General features: G+C 39.6%; 1 protein-coding gene across 1 annotated transcript; it reads right to left on the reverse strand.

The window, feature by feature from the left end:
- Positions 1 to 747: 747 nt before the first annotated feature.
- rab35b (RAB35, member RAS oncogene family b) lies at positions 748 to 17,220 on the reverse strand. The gene is made up of 6 exons (XM_054772482.1): positions 16,930 to 17,220; positions 13,700 to 13,750; positions 12,346 to 12,469; positions 4,636 to 4,760; positions 2,919 to 3,043; positions 748 to 2,509 (listed from the first exon to the last, which is right to left on the reverse strand). The coding sequence occupies exons 1-6, from the start codon at positions 16,979 to 16,981 to the stop codon at positions 2,381 to 2,383; spliced, it is 606 nt and encodes a 201-aa protein (XP_054628457.1). The 5' UTR covers positions 16,982 to 17,220; the 3' UTR covers positions 748 to 2,380.
- Between the last annotated feature and the right edge of the window lie 772 nt (positions 17,221 to 17,992).

Genomic DNA, 17,992 nt, shown 5'->3' on the forward strand with positions numbered 1-17,992 from the left:
GTGGACACAACTTTTTTTCAACCTGCCAAAAAAAAACCAAAACTCAAGAACATTCTGGTGTGGACAGGGCTTAAATAGTGCTGGAGGTTGGATACACCTGTGCTCATTAACCTGGACACTGAATTTATACTGTACTGTTTAAGCAGGACAGATCTTTTTTTATCATTGCTTCTGAAAGTTCTCCACAGCCCAGTATAGGGGCTGAACATGGGCAGGGCCGCAACAGGCATGTGGAATGAAGCATCATCACCGTTCACTCCTGCCACATACAAGTATAATATAGCGTCGACATATGATTCAACGCTCAGTACTTTTTGTAGCCGTTGGCTGCCGAAACCCAGCAAAAGGTCAGGAGTGGTGACAATGCTTAATGGAACTGTATCGGAGTAAAAGTATACATTTTCTTTAGAAACTATAGTACGGTACATGTAACAGAAATACAGTAGTAGTATTAGCAGTTTAAAAACGAATTATTTAGAAATGCTTTGTAAGTATACAACCCTGTTACTCAGCTCAGCATGATATGGGCAATTGAATAAAAAATATAGTAGTTCCATATTGTTGAAAACGAAGACTTAAACGTAAAATGAGTCATTCTTCCTGGATGGAAATGTGGCATAAAATATTGGAAATGTAATGAAAATGCTGACGTACTAAAATGTAAATGACATACAGTATTATAGTGGATATGCTAAATAACTTAAAATGAAAGAAAACAAGAGACCATCATTTCATCAAAGACTTCTTAAAAGAAATACACATTTTCCCACACATTTTTTTTTTATTATTCACAGGAATCCAAAAATAGACACAGGTTGAAAACAGTCAGGCCACAAGTCACTGACAAATGAGATCAGTCATTATGTGTCAAATATTTATTCCGTATTTATTCCTTTAAAACGTTATTACTGATTAAACTCATGTAGGGCGGAAAATGAATAGTACATCTTTTATCGTTTTTTTTCTCCAGTGTACAGCAAACCACAGCTGTATACATATGTGTACAGTGTGTGTGTATATATATATATATATATATATATATACACACATACACACACACGCATAGACACACACTCAATGAGTAGTAATGATAGCGTGTGGGATTTGATACCATTTTGCCCGCCCTGGGAGTCTTACAGAATGTAGAACCTAACTTGTAAGTCATGGCTGATTCTCCCAAACGCCTCACCCTCTTTATCGGGCACCACTTTGGTGGAAAAGGTAACATGCAGGGCAACATGGCGACCAACAAACCTTGGTTTTAGTCTGTTAAAGAATACTCTTCAAGCTGAGGAAACACAAGAGAAGCATGGATGCATGTTGTCACAGATCACCATTGCCCTGTCAAATGTTACATGCTGGGATCTGGAAGAAGATGCGGGCAGTCGCCTTGGCAACCGGGTTTTGCGAAGCAAGCATTTTCCTCGCGCTGATGGCAAGTTAGGCCACTGAAGGACCGGCGGGAGGCGCTGGCAGGGTGGTCAGCCACAGGGCCCGCATCACTCAGTGGTCACTATGGCAACAGTCCAACGAGGCGCACCACTGAAGTCTTATTTTTTTGATAACATTGGCAGTATCACAGTTACAAAAAAAGATGGAGAGGAATTAAAAGGTAAATTTGAAAGTATAGTAAGTCTGCAATAAACAGTGCTGTCAGAGCCTCACTTAAAAAAACAAAGTAAAATCAAACAGGTTGGCTCAGCACAACTGAGGGTTAAGGGGGGGAAGTATGAAGCTTGGCAAAACAGAGGCAAGAAATACAAAAGATGCAAAGTCACCGGCCGTGTCCAGTGGATTAGTTGCTAAAGTCAACTACCAATCATCATCCCACCATCAAAAAAACAACAAATCCTACTATTGAATGATTTCTTGGCGTGAGCTGTGGTAAAGCAGTGTCTGACCACCAGACAACCTTCTCCCCATCTCCCAATCCACCCTCCTTTCCCCAAAAGAATCCGACTAGAAAGAAAGAAAGAAAACCATTCTCCTCGAGCGCTAAATGTCCCGTACAGTGAGGAGGAAGGATGAGACACTGATGTATGAGAATATTGGAGTTAGGTGGATGTATATTGAAGCATTACGTCAGTCACTTGTCAGTATGCAGATTCTTTAAGAAAGGAGCACCTCTGTTCCGAGGTTTCCAGCCCGTCTGCTAAATTCCAAATAAGACTTGATCGGACGTTTAATAATAAAATCTGTACATATATTTCTTCATGATTACTTTGTCCAAAGGGGACAATTATTTTCCATGTTTTTTTTATCTTTAGCGTATATTTTATTAAATCTGCTCTTTAATTTAGACGTTCTGAGTCCCATCCTGTGAGTATGCGAGCATGAAGAAATGATGCTGCCGGCCCGTTTGGAGATGGCTTGGGCTTTGCTAGCAGCACTTTTTCTTCCGTTTACTGTTCCGAGTGAGTTTGACCACGTCGTTCTGTTGCTGCTGCTGCTGCTTGGCCAGCACCTCCTTCTTGGCTCGGAGCACCAGCTCTGTGATGCAGTTGAACATCTACAAACACACAATGACAAGAGCCATTCACAATTTGGACAGGTTGTTTTTCCACATCACTATAAAAGAAAGTATCCAAAGTATGGAGCGCCAAGATAGAAATGTTCATTTATCCCTTTCATTCATCATTTATGTGTATTTATGTGCATTTGGAATTGTTTTCTGCATGTAAAAACTATAATTGTAAAACTAGAAAATGGTATTTAAAATAGTTATTTGAATAGCTCCTTTAGATGTGCAATTTTTAATTATGAGAATGCAGAAAATGGAACATATACACACCAGTATCTAATCTAATTTAACGTAGTATTCATACACAAAAGGTTGATATCAAAAAAGGGTGGCCCAAGCAAGCACTGCTATAAGCTGCGAGCTGCACAGCACACCATTCAAGGAAACACGGCCCTACCTCTTCTACGTTAATGTTCTCTTTTGCACTCGTCTCAAACAGGTTGATGCCCATTTGTTCAGCAAACTTCTGTGCATCCGTTGTCTCGACCACCTTGGAGTTGGGATCATCGTTTTTGTTTCCCACTGAAAACAAAGTGGAAATGTGAGCTAGAAAGCCTCTTAGACACTCAACTGTCATAAGATAAAGCTACATGTGCAGAGTCATGAGATCCAATACCAGAACTATCAAAACCTAACAATCCAAACAACAAGATGTTGCTGATTGTGGTTGTAGTTGGCAGCAGTGTACAACTACACTACACTACACTATATTCGTTCACCTCCCCTGTTTTTTGTTTTTTTTTTAACTTCCATGAAGAAGAAAAAATCCACTTTTGGCCTTCGCAGCCTTGGGAACATTATTTTCACCGTGCAGCGGGTGAAAATTCAGGCCTTTAAAATAAAAAACACAGGTGACGCGTGTCATGGGCTGTGGGGGTGAGGGTCCATGTACCCCTATTTTTAAATGCAAGTATTGCCAGGTATGGCATATCATCTCCTCCACACATCCTTCAGTTTATCCTATATGCGGGCCTTGGTCAAAAAAGTTTGGACACCCCACCCCTAAGCTACAAAAGATCCCTACATGGGCAAGACAATTTAGTGTAAAAAGGTTATTTTTTTATGTGATGATGACTTGCCTGCGGTTTGCTTATGTTTTAAAAAAAATCATTAAAGCCGTTTATACAAAAGCTAAGAAGTTGAGTTTTGTATTTTGTTCTCTTACTGTGGCAACAAGGAACTGAATAGTGAACTTAAAACCGAGGTCCAGTACATCATGGTTAGGGTGTATCGTTACAGTCCTATTGTTTAGACTTTTTTTTGTCTTTGCTAGTGTTCTGTTTTTTTGGGTTTTTTTTTTGCTCGTTGTATGTTCAGTTAGCTATTTTTACGTCACAGTGCTTTGTCCCTTTGTTTTTACATTTCCCTGCAGTGTTAATGCCTCCTTTGGTTTGTACTTCGGAGTGTTTTTTGACTAAAAACTGTTTCCTTGCACATCAAGTCTGTCCGTCTCATTTTACAATCTCATATGAAAGTGGAAATGGAACTTGTGACACAGAAAAGCTGTCTCGGCTGCTTAAAACAATACAATATGACTAAAACAATAATAAAAGTACAACTTAATGTACAATGTAATGTCAGCAGGGCGAGTAGATTTATTATTTTATCAAATTGTACCAATTAAGGAATTATATGACAGCTAAAAATGTTCAAATATAAGTACATCTCAGAACGTGTTTGACTTGTGCTTTTTTTAAACAAAGAAGATCATTACCCTTATAATGGGCAAAATTGGATGTGTGTATGCAGAGGCTGTTTCCTCTCCATCTAATCCAGATTGAGCATTGAAATTTGACATGGAAAATCCAATCCCGCTTATCAGATCAGGATGTCATTTGTCATGCAATTCATACGACACACCGGAGCGGGATGTAAACGTTACCCCATTTTAAGCATGAAACCAATCATGTTTGCATTGATTTCAGAGGACACATTTAAGCCTTCAAGCAGGTCAACCCTTCATCCGAATGCTTGTCTTTGTAGAGCCTTCATTCTTGATAGAGCTCATGTATTGATTATGTATTGATTGGGGTTATGAGACAGAGTGGATTTAGTGGATGCATCACATGCGCATGGCAAAGGAAGACAACATTTTCCTGTATGCACAATCTTACCTAATATTCGGCACACGTCGTCACAGTTCTGGTTGATTTCATGTAACCATCGTTTGACGTTGACAAAGGATTCTGCACTCGTGACGTCATACACGACTATGACCCCATGTGTGCCTCTGTAGTACCTACACACACATAGCGGGAGAAGTGGCTTTAGCACCAACATTAACGTGCAGGGTACACAACTTCATTTCTAACAGAAACACACAACTTTTAGGTTGCATTCACAAAAATGGAAGAAAAAAAAAAGGTCCTTGGTGGTCAGTGAAGTGTGGTCTGGTTTGCATCTAGACTTGTATTTTTGTCAGTGGACTAAAAAAAATGCTTTCAGTTAATGATATTTCATAAAGGCAGCCTGAGCCAGGACGAGAGTCTGCTGGCAGGCGAACAGAGACCCATCTCTGAGGCGGTCTCGGTCGCTCTGTTTGGTCCTGGACTGTGTTCAACTTGACCAAACAAACCGTACCAGCAAAGCGAAATGACTCTAGTCAGTCTTAACCGGACCAAAAATGAAAGGTTTGAATGCACCGTGAGGGCCAACTCGCACTAGGCCATTGGTACTGTGCTTCTGTCACTAACACTGCTGTATTACTGCCATTTCGCTGAATTTGTGGATTATTTCCAGTCTTTTTGCGAGCCGTTATTATTTATATTGTTGAAGGTGGAGGTTGTCTGTAATTACTTGCGAGTACGTACATCGATGTAGTCATGGGTGGGGGTGTCCCGATACAACTTTTTCACTCTTGATCCATTATCGATATTTCAGCCTTGAATATTGTCCGATACCGATATCAATCAGACATGAGGTGTCTAAGCCGCTGCTTTGTTCTCACGCTTTGAACCCTGTGGCTTGTACAGTGATACGGCTAATTTATGGCTAAAAAATAATTTCCCATAATGCCTAGAGTGCAGCTTCAGGAAGTACTAACGTGGACGAGTGAAGTGGAAGTTAATGTCACGTTTTGAAGTGTTTCATGTTTCCATCAAACATATTTTAAGTCAGTTGGATGAAGTGTAGAATTAGAAAGGCCGGACTACTGCGTGATGAAGAGGATAGCTCAAGCTAAATGGCTAATTTGCCTCGAGACAAAAGTCACTCCAACGAAACAGAGAGAGAGACTGACAAAGTGTGTGAAGGCGGAATTATGAGGCTGTTCGATTGTGATGCTGAAGAAGATGACTTTAGTCTTTTTAGTTCCCAGGAGGAGGAGGATGAGAACGACTTGTCTGGTAGGCTCCTGTTTAACTAGCTTAACACATTAGCACACACTGTTGTCATCACTTGGGTTCCATCAGCCACTGCTGGATAGACATGCTGGGGCGGAGTCTGGAATCGACTGCTTGTATCGGCCCGATAGATAGACATCAATATGGGATCGGGGCACCCCACGTCACGGGTGAGCAAGCTGGATGTGGGTTTTGACTTTTAGATTATTTTAAGTATTTGCACTGTGTGAGGCAAATGGTGGTCACACCAGATACTGACTGCTTTGATTGCTGGAACAAATGCTAGAATTAACGCCAGGACTTGGAGCACCATCTATCCCACACAGATGAAAATGGAGTCCAGCTGAGGCATCAAACAGCACCCAGGCCCCAATGCTGCACAGCCCCGCTAACACAAAGAAGCTTTGGTTCGACAAACCATGTGTATGTTTCTGTGTGGGGAATACACAATTGTCTGATCATCTTCACAATGTAAAGTTGTATTGGGCCAGCAGACTGTAGGGATTGTGTGGGTGTGTGTGTGTGTGTGTGTCAGAGAACATGAATAAGTAACCATTAAGTTGTCAACACACACACACACACAACATAAAACAGTCTCTCTCGCTCTCGCTCGCTCTCTCTCTCTCTCTGCAGACCAAGTTTAGGACCATGGACATTCATCATTATACATACAAGTACATCCACATCAAAGATAAAAACTGACATATTTGTGCCCTTTCTCCAGTACCATCAATAATGAGACATTCATAGACATCATTATCAATGAGACGATAACAGTAGCAGTGGTGACCCGGATCACTGTCTGGATCCAGGAATTTTTTAAAAGGATTCTTTAACATTGCGAGATAGGACCATTTTCGACATTTGTGTATATACTGTAACTCCACAAAAAATGGTCAAAGCACTTCTAAAAATACAGGACAAGTTTCCAACAGGTTCTACAAAATATCAAAGACTGATCCAAAGAATGAAGGATTGTCATTTTGGGAGGAACTAAGGTGCTTGGCGGAGGTCTGCAGACTCCGAGTGCTTCTCTAGTTTGTAAATGGAATATTTTTGTAGTTAGAACAAAGAAAACCTGTTTATGACCTTCTAAATGCAATTTTTAACATCATTAGAGCCCTCTTGTCATGAAATAACACCCCTATAGCCACCTTTACACTCATATTACCCATTGTGGTAGACATAATAAGAGTAAATAGCCATTTAATACAAAAAATAAGACTAATGCTTGTGTGTTTGGACAGGAAGTGAAATCAGGGGTTCAGAGTTGAGGTTTATCTTGGTGTGGGTTACAGCTGCAACAGTAGCCCAAGTTAGGCATTATCGTGCTTGTTGTGAGACCATTCAAACATGCAATAAAAGCTTGTTGTCCCGGTGATCAAGTCTGGTGCTTGTGTGTCTCACCGCACATTACAGTAACATGACTGACACGTGGTGACCAATGCATAATACTACATATGGTCATGTCTTTGATTGAGTCTTCTGAATACTTCATTTAGCCATTTTTATGCTAGAAAATGCTTTATTTAGGCAAAAATATGTAAAAATTTGGCTAAATGTGAATCTTTTTTGGACTAATAATAGACCGTATTCAACCGCGAAACAGCCTGACTTATTAATGCTTTTGAAAAAAAAATGTGAGAGCAAAGCTGGGAAATTGGAAGAGATAAGTGGCGAGGGATTATTTCTCACAGTGCAGCATCTACACACCACTGACTAGGTGTGTCACGAGATGATACACGAGACTGGGTTTACGAAAATGAGACGAGACGAGACAGTTCTTTTAAGAAAAGTACAATGAAAAAAAATGTATCAATATATGCCAATATAATTCAATCTACTAATTTAATTTCTACTGCCTTACACTCTTCTGCACTGTGTATGCGGCCTGCCCACCTCCACCCACCCAGACAAAGAGACAAAATAATGTAATGTAATAATGTAATGTGTAATCTCCACATACTCCTACTCATGTTCTCTTCTATAAATTGTCTATTCCCAATTAAAGCTGGTATATTACAACATTCACTACTAGTCCAAAGTTTTACAACACCTTGAACCAAAATGGCCAAAGCCTTCTGCAGCGCCATGCAGTCCCCTCTACTATGCACCTAATAGGTCAGGGGCTCGTTGTACAGCAGGATAATGACTCAAAACCCTTAATAACCCTGCTGTAACCCAAGTCACAAACGCCACAGACATCAGTCAGACATCAAACTGTTGCTCCTCTGCGGCAAAGATGAAATGGCTGGCGGCAGACGGCATGTCAAGCAGCATGCAAAACTGTATATTTCATCTTTATTATGCAAATTCCAGATAGCTATAAGATGCATATACATATGTAGAATAAAGTCAATTGATCCGTGTGTGCCCTAAACTTAATTGCGGAAATGTGTGTTTTTACACTTACTTGCCATAGTTATATTATTCTTTTTATATTATATACAGGTATTACATGTTATAAATATTATATTATTATATTAAATTTTTTCTGTGTTGTCTTGACTTCGGCTGTGTTGCCATTCGGACAATTATTTCTACTTAATTTTACAATTATAATGTTATAAGGCCCTATGAAATCCATTTTGTGTTTTCCCAAATTCCATGGTTTTTTTTTCCAAATTCCATTTTTTCAGTTACATTTTTTAGGATTCCATTTAAAAAAAAAAAAAAAAAAAACTTTTACACTTATTTTACCAGCACAGTGTGTGTACTTTTATCACAGTAAGTAAAATGTATAAAACAGAAAAATCCTTACATTTATTGATGCAATATATCATGGGCCAATTTTGAAACAGACGCAGCTTCACTAGCTTTTCTAATGGCATATCAGCCTCTACATATGCGTTGCTACAAAATCCTTGTATTGTCTCTTGAATTCGCTCATCTTGGTGTTTTTAGCGTTGTTCTCTCGTATAAGTGTTTTATAGTTTTTCCCTGAGATCATATTTCTCCTCTCTTGTAGAAAAGTATTGTATGACATTTTTGGGTAACAGGTTATTGTTAGCTTTATGCATTATTTTAGCGGTTTGAATTGACTAAATCAGCTAATTTGTGATTTTAGAAGTTAGGGGTTTGTGTGTTCTTTATACACGGCATTATGGATTATCCTCACTTATCTTCTTTGCAGTACCTTTAGCAAGTGAAGATTGCCACAAAATAAGTTAGATATGGTAATACCACAGAGCAGTATGGAGTCTTTTTTTTTTTTTTTTTAATAAATCAAGAACAAATGTTGCTGTATTCAATATTAAAGTATTTCTCGCCACATTATGTTGTATATTTTTGATGTGAGATTTCCAGCCCATTTTTTTCACCGGTACAATGCTGTACCCACCACTTTTCATGCTATCATCCTTAGACCTCCCACTGCCACACAGGCGAGTGTCCAACATTTGGCTACAATAGCTGCCACCTACCGATGATCACATCGCAAGCGTCGAAAACTCACCACACCCTGCAAAGTGCCCGCCCGCAAATGCGCAGCAAACTAAAGTTTTTTAACGTGCCACCCCAGTGAGATATTTTTCGTGGCATGTTTTGCAGTGTGCAAAACTTATATCACTCTCACAGCGACACGTAAGTCCCACACAGCAATAAAAATTTAAATATCCATCCATGACACAAGTATTTTAACTGAATCAAAACGAGATTTTTCTGCATCGCTGCACCGCTAGTTCATACATACAACAACTACTGGGTTATGCATGTGGAACATAATGGTGGTACAGTACAGGCAGACAAATATTTTATGTTTTATAATTATTTTTTGATAGCGCTGCAAAACCTTGGTGTTCTCTCAATGAGTTTCATGAGGTTGTCATCTAAAATGGTTTTCACTTCACAGGTGTCTTTTCAGGGTTACTTGGTGGAATGTCTTGCCTTATTAATGGGGTTGGGACCATGGGGTTGTATTGTGTGTGTCCAAACTTTTGGCCTGTACTGTACAGTATGGTATGCAGCAACGAAAGGAAAGAAAGCTTAGTAGAGGTACTTCTGCAATAAGCTTTGACAACCTCAAACTAACGAGGTTATTATTCAGATGTGTTCATTAGCATTGAGCCGTGACCCGCAGACCACAAAGCAAATGATGCAGTGGGTTCTGCAATCAGTCAGTGCTGTGATTCAACTGAAATACAGAGCAGCAGTTGACAAAACTTTACACTTCCAGTCAAAGCAAATCACTGAAAGGTCAAAGATAATGAATGAATACATGGAATACCATTGTATTTAAGCTACAAAAAATAATTAGAATCTTTACACAAAAGCACAACACAGTTGATTAATTACCAATCAACAGGATATAAACTGTACTAAAAGTATTTTTTATAGAAACAGTCATTACTTATCATTTCGTAAATTACAGGTAAGCTTCCTGTAAATAAGTAAATGGTTGAGTATTCTTGGTTCAGATATTCTTACATGGGTTGCACAAAAAAATGTTATTAGGTTAGATTGATTAGATTCAATTCAATTCTCTGGTTAATGTTTGTTGATGTAGATATTAATCATACATTAGCAATAAAATAAAGATGGCAATTATATGAAAGTGGCATTCTAACAGTATTTTCTAATGTGTCAAAGAGCATATCAAATCCCCAAGCATGCTGGAAGGCACTGGCAAAAATAAAGTCAATAGAATATCACGTCAAGTGTTTATTTATATTGTTCAGACAAAGACCAAAAAAAGACTTTCTGAATTAATATCTTTTTCTTTGATTAGATCAATATTTTACATTCTATATTTTATATGTACAATATGTATTATATGTATTTTTATATACACGTTACATTTGGATTTGGAACATTTAAGTTTTAACATGTTGTAATAGAAATGGAAGCAGAGCCACCAAACTAAGTTTGGTTGTATATTGTGTGCAATGGCAATAAACATCAATCTATATCGATCTATCTATACAAACTATAACATGTGAAAAATATAAAATATGACTAAACACTATTCTTGTCCTTCAGTCCAATTAATAATACAAAATAAATACATAGTGCAAAGCCCCTTAAATAATGACACATCTCTTCCAAGCACAGATAAGTAAATAGAATTATTTGCCACATGAGTGCAATGAAAATGCTGTTTTAGCTTGGAAAAGTAAACAATCCCATATTCAACATGTCATAACAATACTAATCATACAACATTTCAGAGTGAGCACACTCCAGGCGCAGAGAAGTTACTGTACCAACAACCTCTGTTGGTCTGGCTGGTCAAGCAAGGTTTACTATTATACTATATAACAACACATCATCAGTTGGGTGAAACGAACCTGTCTCACAACGGGCTAAACCCAGACCACATTCTGGGTTGGGTGAACAATCCAATGCTTGGTGAATGCTGCCTTCACCCTTCTTGAAATGAATCCAAAGATGTTCCAAATGGCGGCTAGCTAGCTAGCATACTCGCCTCTGTTGGTCTGGCTGGTCAAGTTCTGCACCCATCTTGAAATTAATCCAAACACGTACCAAACTGGCTAGCTAGCTGGCGCCGACAGCCCAGGCTCTCGCAACCGATTGCTTCTCTCGCGATACCCGGTGCATGTCTCCACAATCGATGAATCTAAAGATTTATGGCTGATTATTAGCGATATAAGATTCTTTTACTGGCGAATCGGAATCGTTCGCTCCTCAAACCGGATATCCGGTCGCATGGGTTTATCGTTCACATCCCTACCACTAACCTGAAATAAATCCTGCAACTTGTTCTATGGTGATTATGCTACACATACCCTTTGTTTTTGAATGCATGAGTACAGTGAGTCTTCTGAATGCCTTATATGTGTATTATAGTTCATTCATTTTTGAAAATTCTTTATTTAGGCCAATAAATATGTAAAATCTGCTTAAATATGCATTTTTTTTTTACTGATAATAGGCTGTAGTAAACCACAAAAACGCGATTTTTTAAAAATGAATCCACTTTGAAAAGCTGTAAGAGAGTGAAGCCGCGAAAGTTGAAGCACGAAGTGGCGAGCATCGACATCATGGTGACCACTGAAGTAAACATAATCCACAGATTGACATAACATGTTTATAACTAGAAAGTACACAAAAAGAGCAACTCAATTTTGTACTATTTCAAGCGTGTCCCAAGCATGTATAGGGGTGCAGTGTTTCCCACAGGACTGCAATCTATGTGTGGCAGTTGTGGGTAGGGTGCATTTGTAACACATTTCTGATAGTTGTCCGAAATGTCAGAATTCTGGAGAATTGTGGGTGGTACTGTAGTGTGGCGGTAACTGATACATTGATCAGGGGAAAGGATAGAGGCAGCTCATCTTTGATTTCATGTACAGTGATAAATTGCAGTCAGAAGCCACAATCTCACAATTGTTTATTTTGATGTGGAATTACACGCAGCGGAACAGACCTGATGGGAATATTGTCCCCAGCTATACTGAATCTCAACACCACATCCAAAACAACAGCTACACCTCAAAGTGTGTATTTGTGTCTCCGTCAACTCACGTGGATGTGATGGTGCGAAAGCGCTCCTGTCCTGCTGTATCCCAGATCTGTAACTTCACCTTCTCCCCGTTGATCTCCACCGTCCGGATCTTGAAGTCCACACCGATTGTGGTGATATAGCTACCTGCAAACAACACAAGCAGCAATGGGTTTAATGACCAGCGTGCAATCAACACACTTCAACCCAGAGTTCCTGGAAAAATATGCCTCAAAAGCTGCTTAAAAAAATCTGAGTGATTTGTTTGTTTGTGGCTGCCTGCCACTAATAGATAATAGATATGGACTGCCATTAATAAATTAAGCATTTTCAAGCATAAAAAAACCCCCAAACAAACACAAGGCATTCAGAAGATGCATTGAAAGCTATTCGGATGATATGTGGTATTGTACACTGGTTGCAAATTGTCAGTAATGTTTCTGTAATGTTCGGTGAGACACACAAGCACCAGAGTTGATCACCGTAACAACCTAATTCGCTTACCAGGGTCGGGTCTGGAAACCAATGAATCGCGATAAACAAGGGATTTCTGTAACCCCAAACAATGGACTAAGATAAAAAACGGAGCATCATTCGTATGAAACAGAAACCAGCAAAAGGTAAGACCACATTCATAATCCTAAAAACTCATTTTGTCACTGTTTTGGCTCCATGTACAGCTGGTTTTACCAGTACAGGAATAATACTCGCAACGTTCAGAGTGGCTAATGGTAGTTTCAAGCTAGGCAAAGTTTGTCATGGAAAACATGTGATTTTTATAGATTTATTAATGGCATACGCTGGTCTCCGAGCGGTCGCTTATTTTTGACAGTTGCCTGTTAAATGCTTGTGTTTTTTTTCCTAAAATTGGCTTTGCTGAGCATCCAGCTGATGTTGGTTATGTACTCTACCGGTCGAAAGTTTAGAACACTCCAATTTCTCTGGAGGAAAAACCTACATTTTTAAGTGTTAAGATGGTCGATGTCTCTTCCATTGTTAATCCCCTTTTTTTTCTCTGGTACAATGCTGTTCAACGGATGTTCACGAGTGTGTAGTACCACAGTGTACTCCAGAAATACTTCAGAACTTGGAACGCCTGTAGGAATTAGTTTCTCCAACTGCCAAGGCTTGATCAACCTCCATTTCTGCACAACAGCTTTAAATTGTTGACCCATTTTGTGGTCCCTGAAACAGGCCTTTTTGTATGATGCTGAAATACACATTATTTTTCAGTTTGGGTAACTGGGGTGTTCTAAAACGTTTGACCGGTTGTGTAGACGTACAGCATGGGTATAGTGACGATGACCACCAATGGGTAAAACATTGGTGGCTCCATTGTATTTGACATCATGTCATGAGACGGGCAGAAATACTCACCTGAAAATGTGTTATCTGCAAATCGAAGCAGGAGACTGCTCTTCCCCACTCCTGCAGGGGAAAGAGAGGGTCACTTTGAGATTTTGCCAAAGACCAGGTACTGACATCCAAAACAATTTGACTTGGATCTTATAGTCTGGTAAACACATCTCATGTGACAAATACAACCCAAAAACAGAATGGCAACTTCAACTGTTGTAATAATCACCAAGACCAACATGTTCTCTGCACATTCTATTGCGCAATACAAATAATATATATACTAAAATATAGATTGTGATGGTAAATGGGGAAGCAAGGGTTTGAAACAGAGAGAAAGGTCTTAAACAGATCCGATGTCATCTATTAAGCACCTGTTTGGGTGGGACTGACGCTATCAGCTACCTATTGTCTATATGTCAGCTGGGGGTTTTATTTGTCCAAACATAAAACCTATCAGTTTCCTTGAGCCTCCATGCGGCACAACAAACAATGACAGAAACTTCAAAGTAGCACAAGTATTCCAAAGCTCCAATGCATGTTAGGGAGAGACACTATTTTTAACTACCGCCGCTTTTAGTAAGAAGCAATAAAAGTAGTACTCAACCTTTCGCCTGCTCAGACACAATCATGATGCTTGGAAATTCGGCTGACTAATTTGACGCGGATGCCAATGGCTGCCATGGGGGGCGGGGGAGTCATATATACAGGGTGATTGAAAAGTAACTCTATTTTTAAGTACTTGTAATTTATTTCTGAACTATAATTCTTACAAGAAATTAACACGAGAAGAAAGTGTATGGCAAGGAGTTTTATTCTCCACCAGTTTCTCAAGCCGCCTGGGAACCGCTTGAACTGATTTCACAAGGAACTCTTGTGGGATGGAATACATAACTTCTTGTTTCCGCCCTTCAAGTTCTTCCAAAGTCATTGGTTTGGTAGAACAGACTTGCTCCTTTAACCCACCCCAAAGAAAAAAGTCGCAAGGTGTTAAGTCAGGACCTCTGGCAGGCCACTCATGCGGACCACGACGACCCATCCATCTCCCAGGCAAGTGGGCATCCAGCCATTCAAGAACAACAATAGCAAAATGTGGAATAGCGCCATCTTGCATGAAAATTGAATCTTCGATACTCTCCCAAGTACTGATAACTGGCCAGATATCATCTCTCAGCATGGTGAGGTACCTTTTGGCATTCATGGTATCGCAATGGATGAAGGGGCCCACAATCCTGTCTGAAGTCATTCCACACCATACCATTACCTTGGGCCGATTCGGCATTTTTTCAAGAGGTAGTAGAGAGTATCTTCTCCTACCGTCCAGTAGTGGCAGTTGTGACGGTTCATAGATTGAATTCCCATACATCATGAAACACACACTTTAGTGTTTCCCTTCATGCTTGGATTTTTGACGGCAGACCAAATAACGCTCAGTTACGAAGAGGGGGTAGGATTAAATAAGCTCTGCTTCTTCCTACTCCTTTTCGGACATATGCGTGTTCAAAATAAATTAAACCAACCAACCAACCAACCAACCAACCAGTTAAGACTAGAGCTGCAACAATTAATTGATTAATCGATGACTAATCAATTATCCAATTAACTCAACTATTTTGGTGTTCGATTCATCCGGTTTTTGATAAAAAATATAAATCTCCTCCTGATTTCAGCCTCTCAAATGTGATATTTTTTCGTTTCATTCAGGCAAAACAGGATATTCACACACATCAGCTTTGACTTTGGAAAACACGGATGGACTTTTTTGCTTTTTTTGTGATATGTTGCAGACAAAACCACTGTTTGTGTTTGGTTCATATTGCTTTGGTCCGTGTCGGGTCAAACCGATTATTGGATGAATCAAAACAAGCTTCAAGTTAACAATCATTAGTCGCAGCCCTAGTTAAGAGTTGGTTCTACCTGCTTACCCTCACTCATAAACACATTATAATGGGACTGTCTGAGAATGTAGCTTGTCGTTTCAACTCTGTAAAGTAGATAGCATCGTAGCTCTGCCTCTGAATGCACCTGGTCTGCCAGACAACAAGATGAAGAAGCAGGAGGGATTCATGTTTTCCAAAAAAAATTTAACTACAAGCGACAAATGTAGCAAGTTTTTCCGAGAATTATTGGACACATTTGGAGCCTCTAACATGAAAGCACGTATCGCTCTTCACAATGAGCAGCCCCCATCTATCCAAAAGCACTCAAAAGGGGGCTCCATGTTGCTTGTGACCGTAAAAAAATACACAAATAGATTGCAGTACAGTACTCAGGGAAACACTGACCGTACCAGGCATGTCAACGCACCTTAATTGTCAACACCACATGTGTCTGCGCCTGAAAATGTCCAGCAGTCACTGCATCTTGGCCAACAACAAGAACGTGGCTTTTCCAGCTTGTTCAGTTGGGCTTCCAGCATGCAAGTGAGGGGACCCTGGCATCAGTGTGCTGTGCAGACAGATAAAGAGCTGGTGCCAGCATCTGGACAGTCGATGAATGTGAGGCTCAGAACCCACAAAGCAGTTCTGCAGGATAACTTCTGGTCCAATGGAGGGCGAGATTTGCATGTGTGCGGTTGTTTTGTGACTTTATGGCTTAATATTCGCAAAGAAAGTAGTCTTTCAACCTTGAATTTCACGGACTTATACTCGTGAATACTAACCACTTTGATAGCCTCACTTCATTAAACGTGGCTGCCTGGATACTAATCAGACAGGGCATTCCCCCACTTCTATGTAGCTAGCTATCTTTATTATTACGAATTGTTGGGAACATTGTGATCTAGGGGTTGTTTAGCGTCGTGCTAACCTAGCTAACCTTGTAATATCACCGTAGCCTACGGCTAATGCTAGCAAACACAACACCTTCGTGAGCCATTCAAAAATATGCTAGCCTAATCTAACGAAATCGGTTAATTAACCCTCGTGAGCGCGGTATGTTGTTTTATCCTAAGAAATGTATTTTAATAGTTCCACGACAACGACCGGGACATGTTAGAGAGGGGAAACTGCTGATCTCTTGGCGATATCCGGCCTCATCGACAGACATGCCCAGCCCGGACACACAACCTCCGCCCTGTCACTGACATACAAATATGGCCTCCGTGTGCATTACACACATTTATTCCAAAAAACATAAGAAGCAGAGCGCTAAAACCGGCAACACAGTAAGCAAGCGGGGTGCATGTAGACATTTTCGAAAAACCCCCAGACAGGCCCACTTCCCGTGTTGCATCCCCGTCGTCGACTTACCGCTGTCACCGATGATGAGCAGCTTGAAGAGGTAATCGTAGTCCCTGGCCATGCCGGTGGATAGTGGCTTCCCCCCGCCTTGTGTCGCTTCTGTGCACGGTCTGTGCTCCCTTGTTCCTTAAAAATAACACCTCCCCCTGATCCACCTCTATTACTGGAATAAAACTACCGAAGCTTGAAACTATTTCCCCCCCGAGCCGGTGTCGTTTTTCTCGGGGTTTCGGCAGGCGGAAACTCCGCTTCCTCCTCTGGTGGAACTGCACCCGACTCTGATCCGGCCGCACTGCGCATGCGACCTCATCACCATTGAAGACCACTATACACTATGGACAAAAGTATTTGGACGGCCTTCTTCACTTCTAGGAAGACCTACAAGATATTCAAGCTTATGTCAGTGGCCCGAATAAGCAGTTAGCTTTTTTATTGGCCCACGGCACATTCTAAAAATATAATTGAACAAGAAAACCAAGTCATCAAAGTCAAGATATTGAGATAAAAAGTTGTGTAATCTGACAAGAATTTTTTTTTACGAGAATAAAGTAGTATTAGGAGAAAAATAACCTAATTTTAGTTGCATAAAGTTGAAATATTAAAGAAAAATTTTTTTTTTTATTTCGAAAAAAGACAAATTAAATTGTAATTTTTGGAAAATTAGGTTGCGGAAAAAGTTATGCTACGAGAATAATGTCCCAATATTATGGGAATAAAGAAAAAAGTTATGCTACGAGAATAATGTCCAAATATTATGGGAATAAAGAAAAAAGTTATGTTACAAGAATAATGTCCAAATATTATGGGAATAAAGAAAAAAGTTATGTTACAAGAATAATGTCCAAATATTATGGGAATAAAGTCCTAATACTGTGAGACAAAAATCTGTAATGTAAAAAAATGTAAAAAAAAAAAAAAAAAACAACAACAAAAAAAACCCTGCAGAAATGGAAAAATGTGTTGAAATTGTACAAGAATAAAGTCAAAATATGAATAGAACAAAGTTGTATTCTAACAAGAAAAAAAGTCGCAATTTTACAAAAATAAACTGGTAATATTATGAAGAAAAAGT

Source organism: Dunckerocampus dactyliophorus, chromosome 4 (assembly GCF_027744805.1).
Source record: "Dunckerocampus dactyliophorus isolate RoL2022-P2 chromosome 4, RoL_Ddac_1.1, whole genome shotgun sequence".
In the NCBI taxonomy this organism is placed as follows: Eukaryota; Metazoa; Chordata; class Actinopteri; order Syngnathiformes; family Syngnathidae; genus Dunckerocampus; species Dunckerocampus dactyliophorus.

Coding starts and splice junctions, on each gene's coding strand:
- rab35b (XM_054772482.1), bottom strand. CDS start 16,981: ATGGCCAGGGACTACGATTACCTCTTCAAGCTGCTCATCATCGGTGAC. Junction 12,470..13,699: donor TGCAGATAACACATTTTCAG/GTGAGTATTTCT, acceptor TGTTGTTTGCAG/GTAGCTATATCACCACAATC. Junction 4,761..12,345: donor TTTCGCACCATCACATCCAC/GTGAGTTGACGG, acceptor ATGTGTGTGTAG/GTACTACAGAGGCACACATG.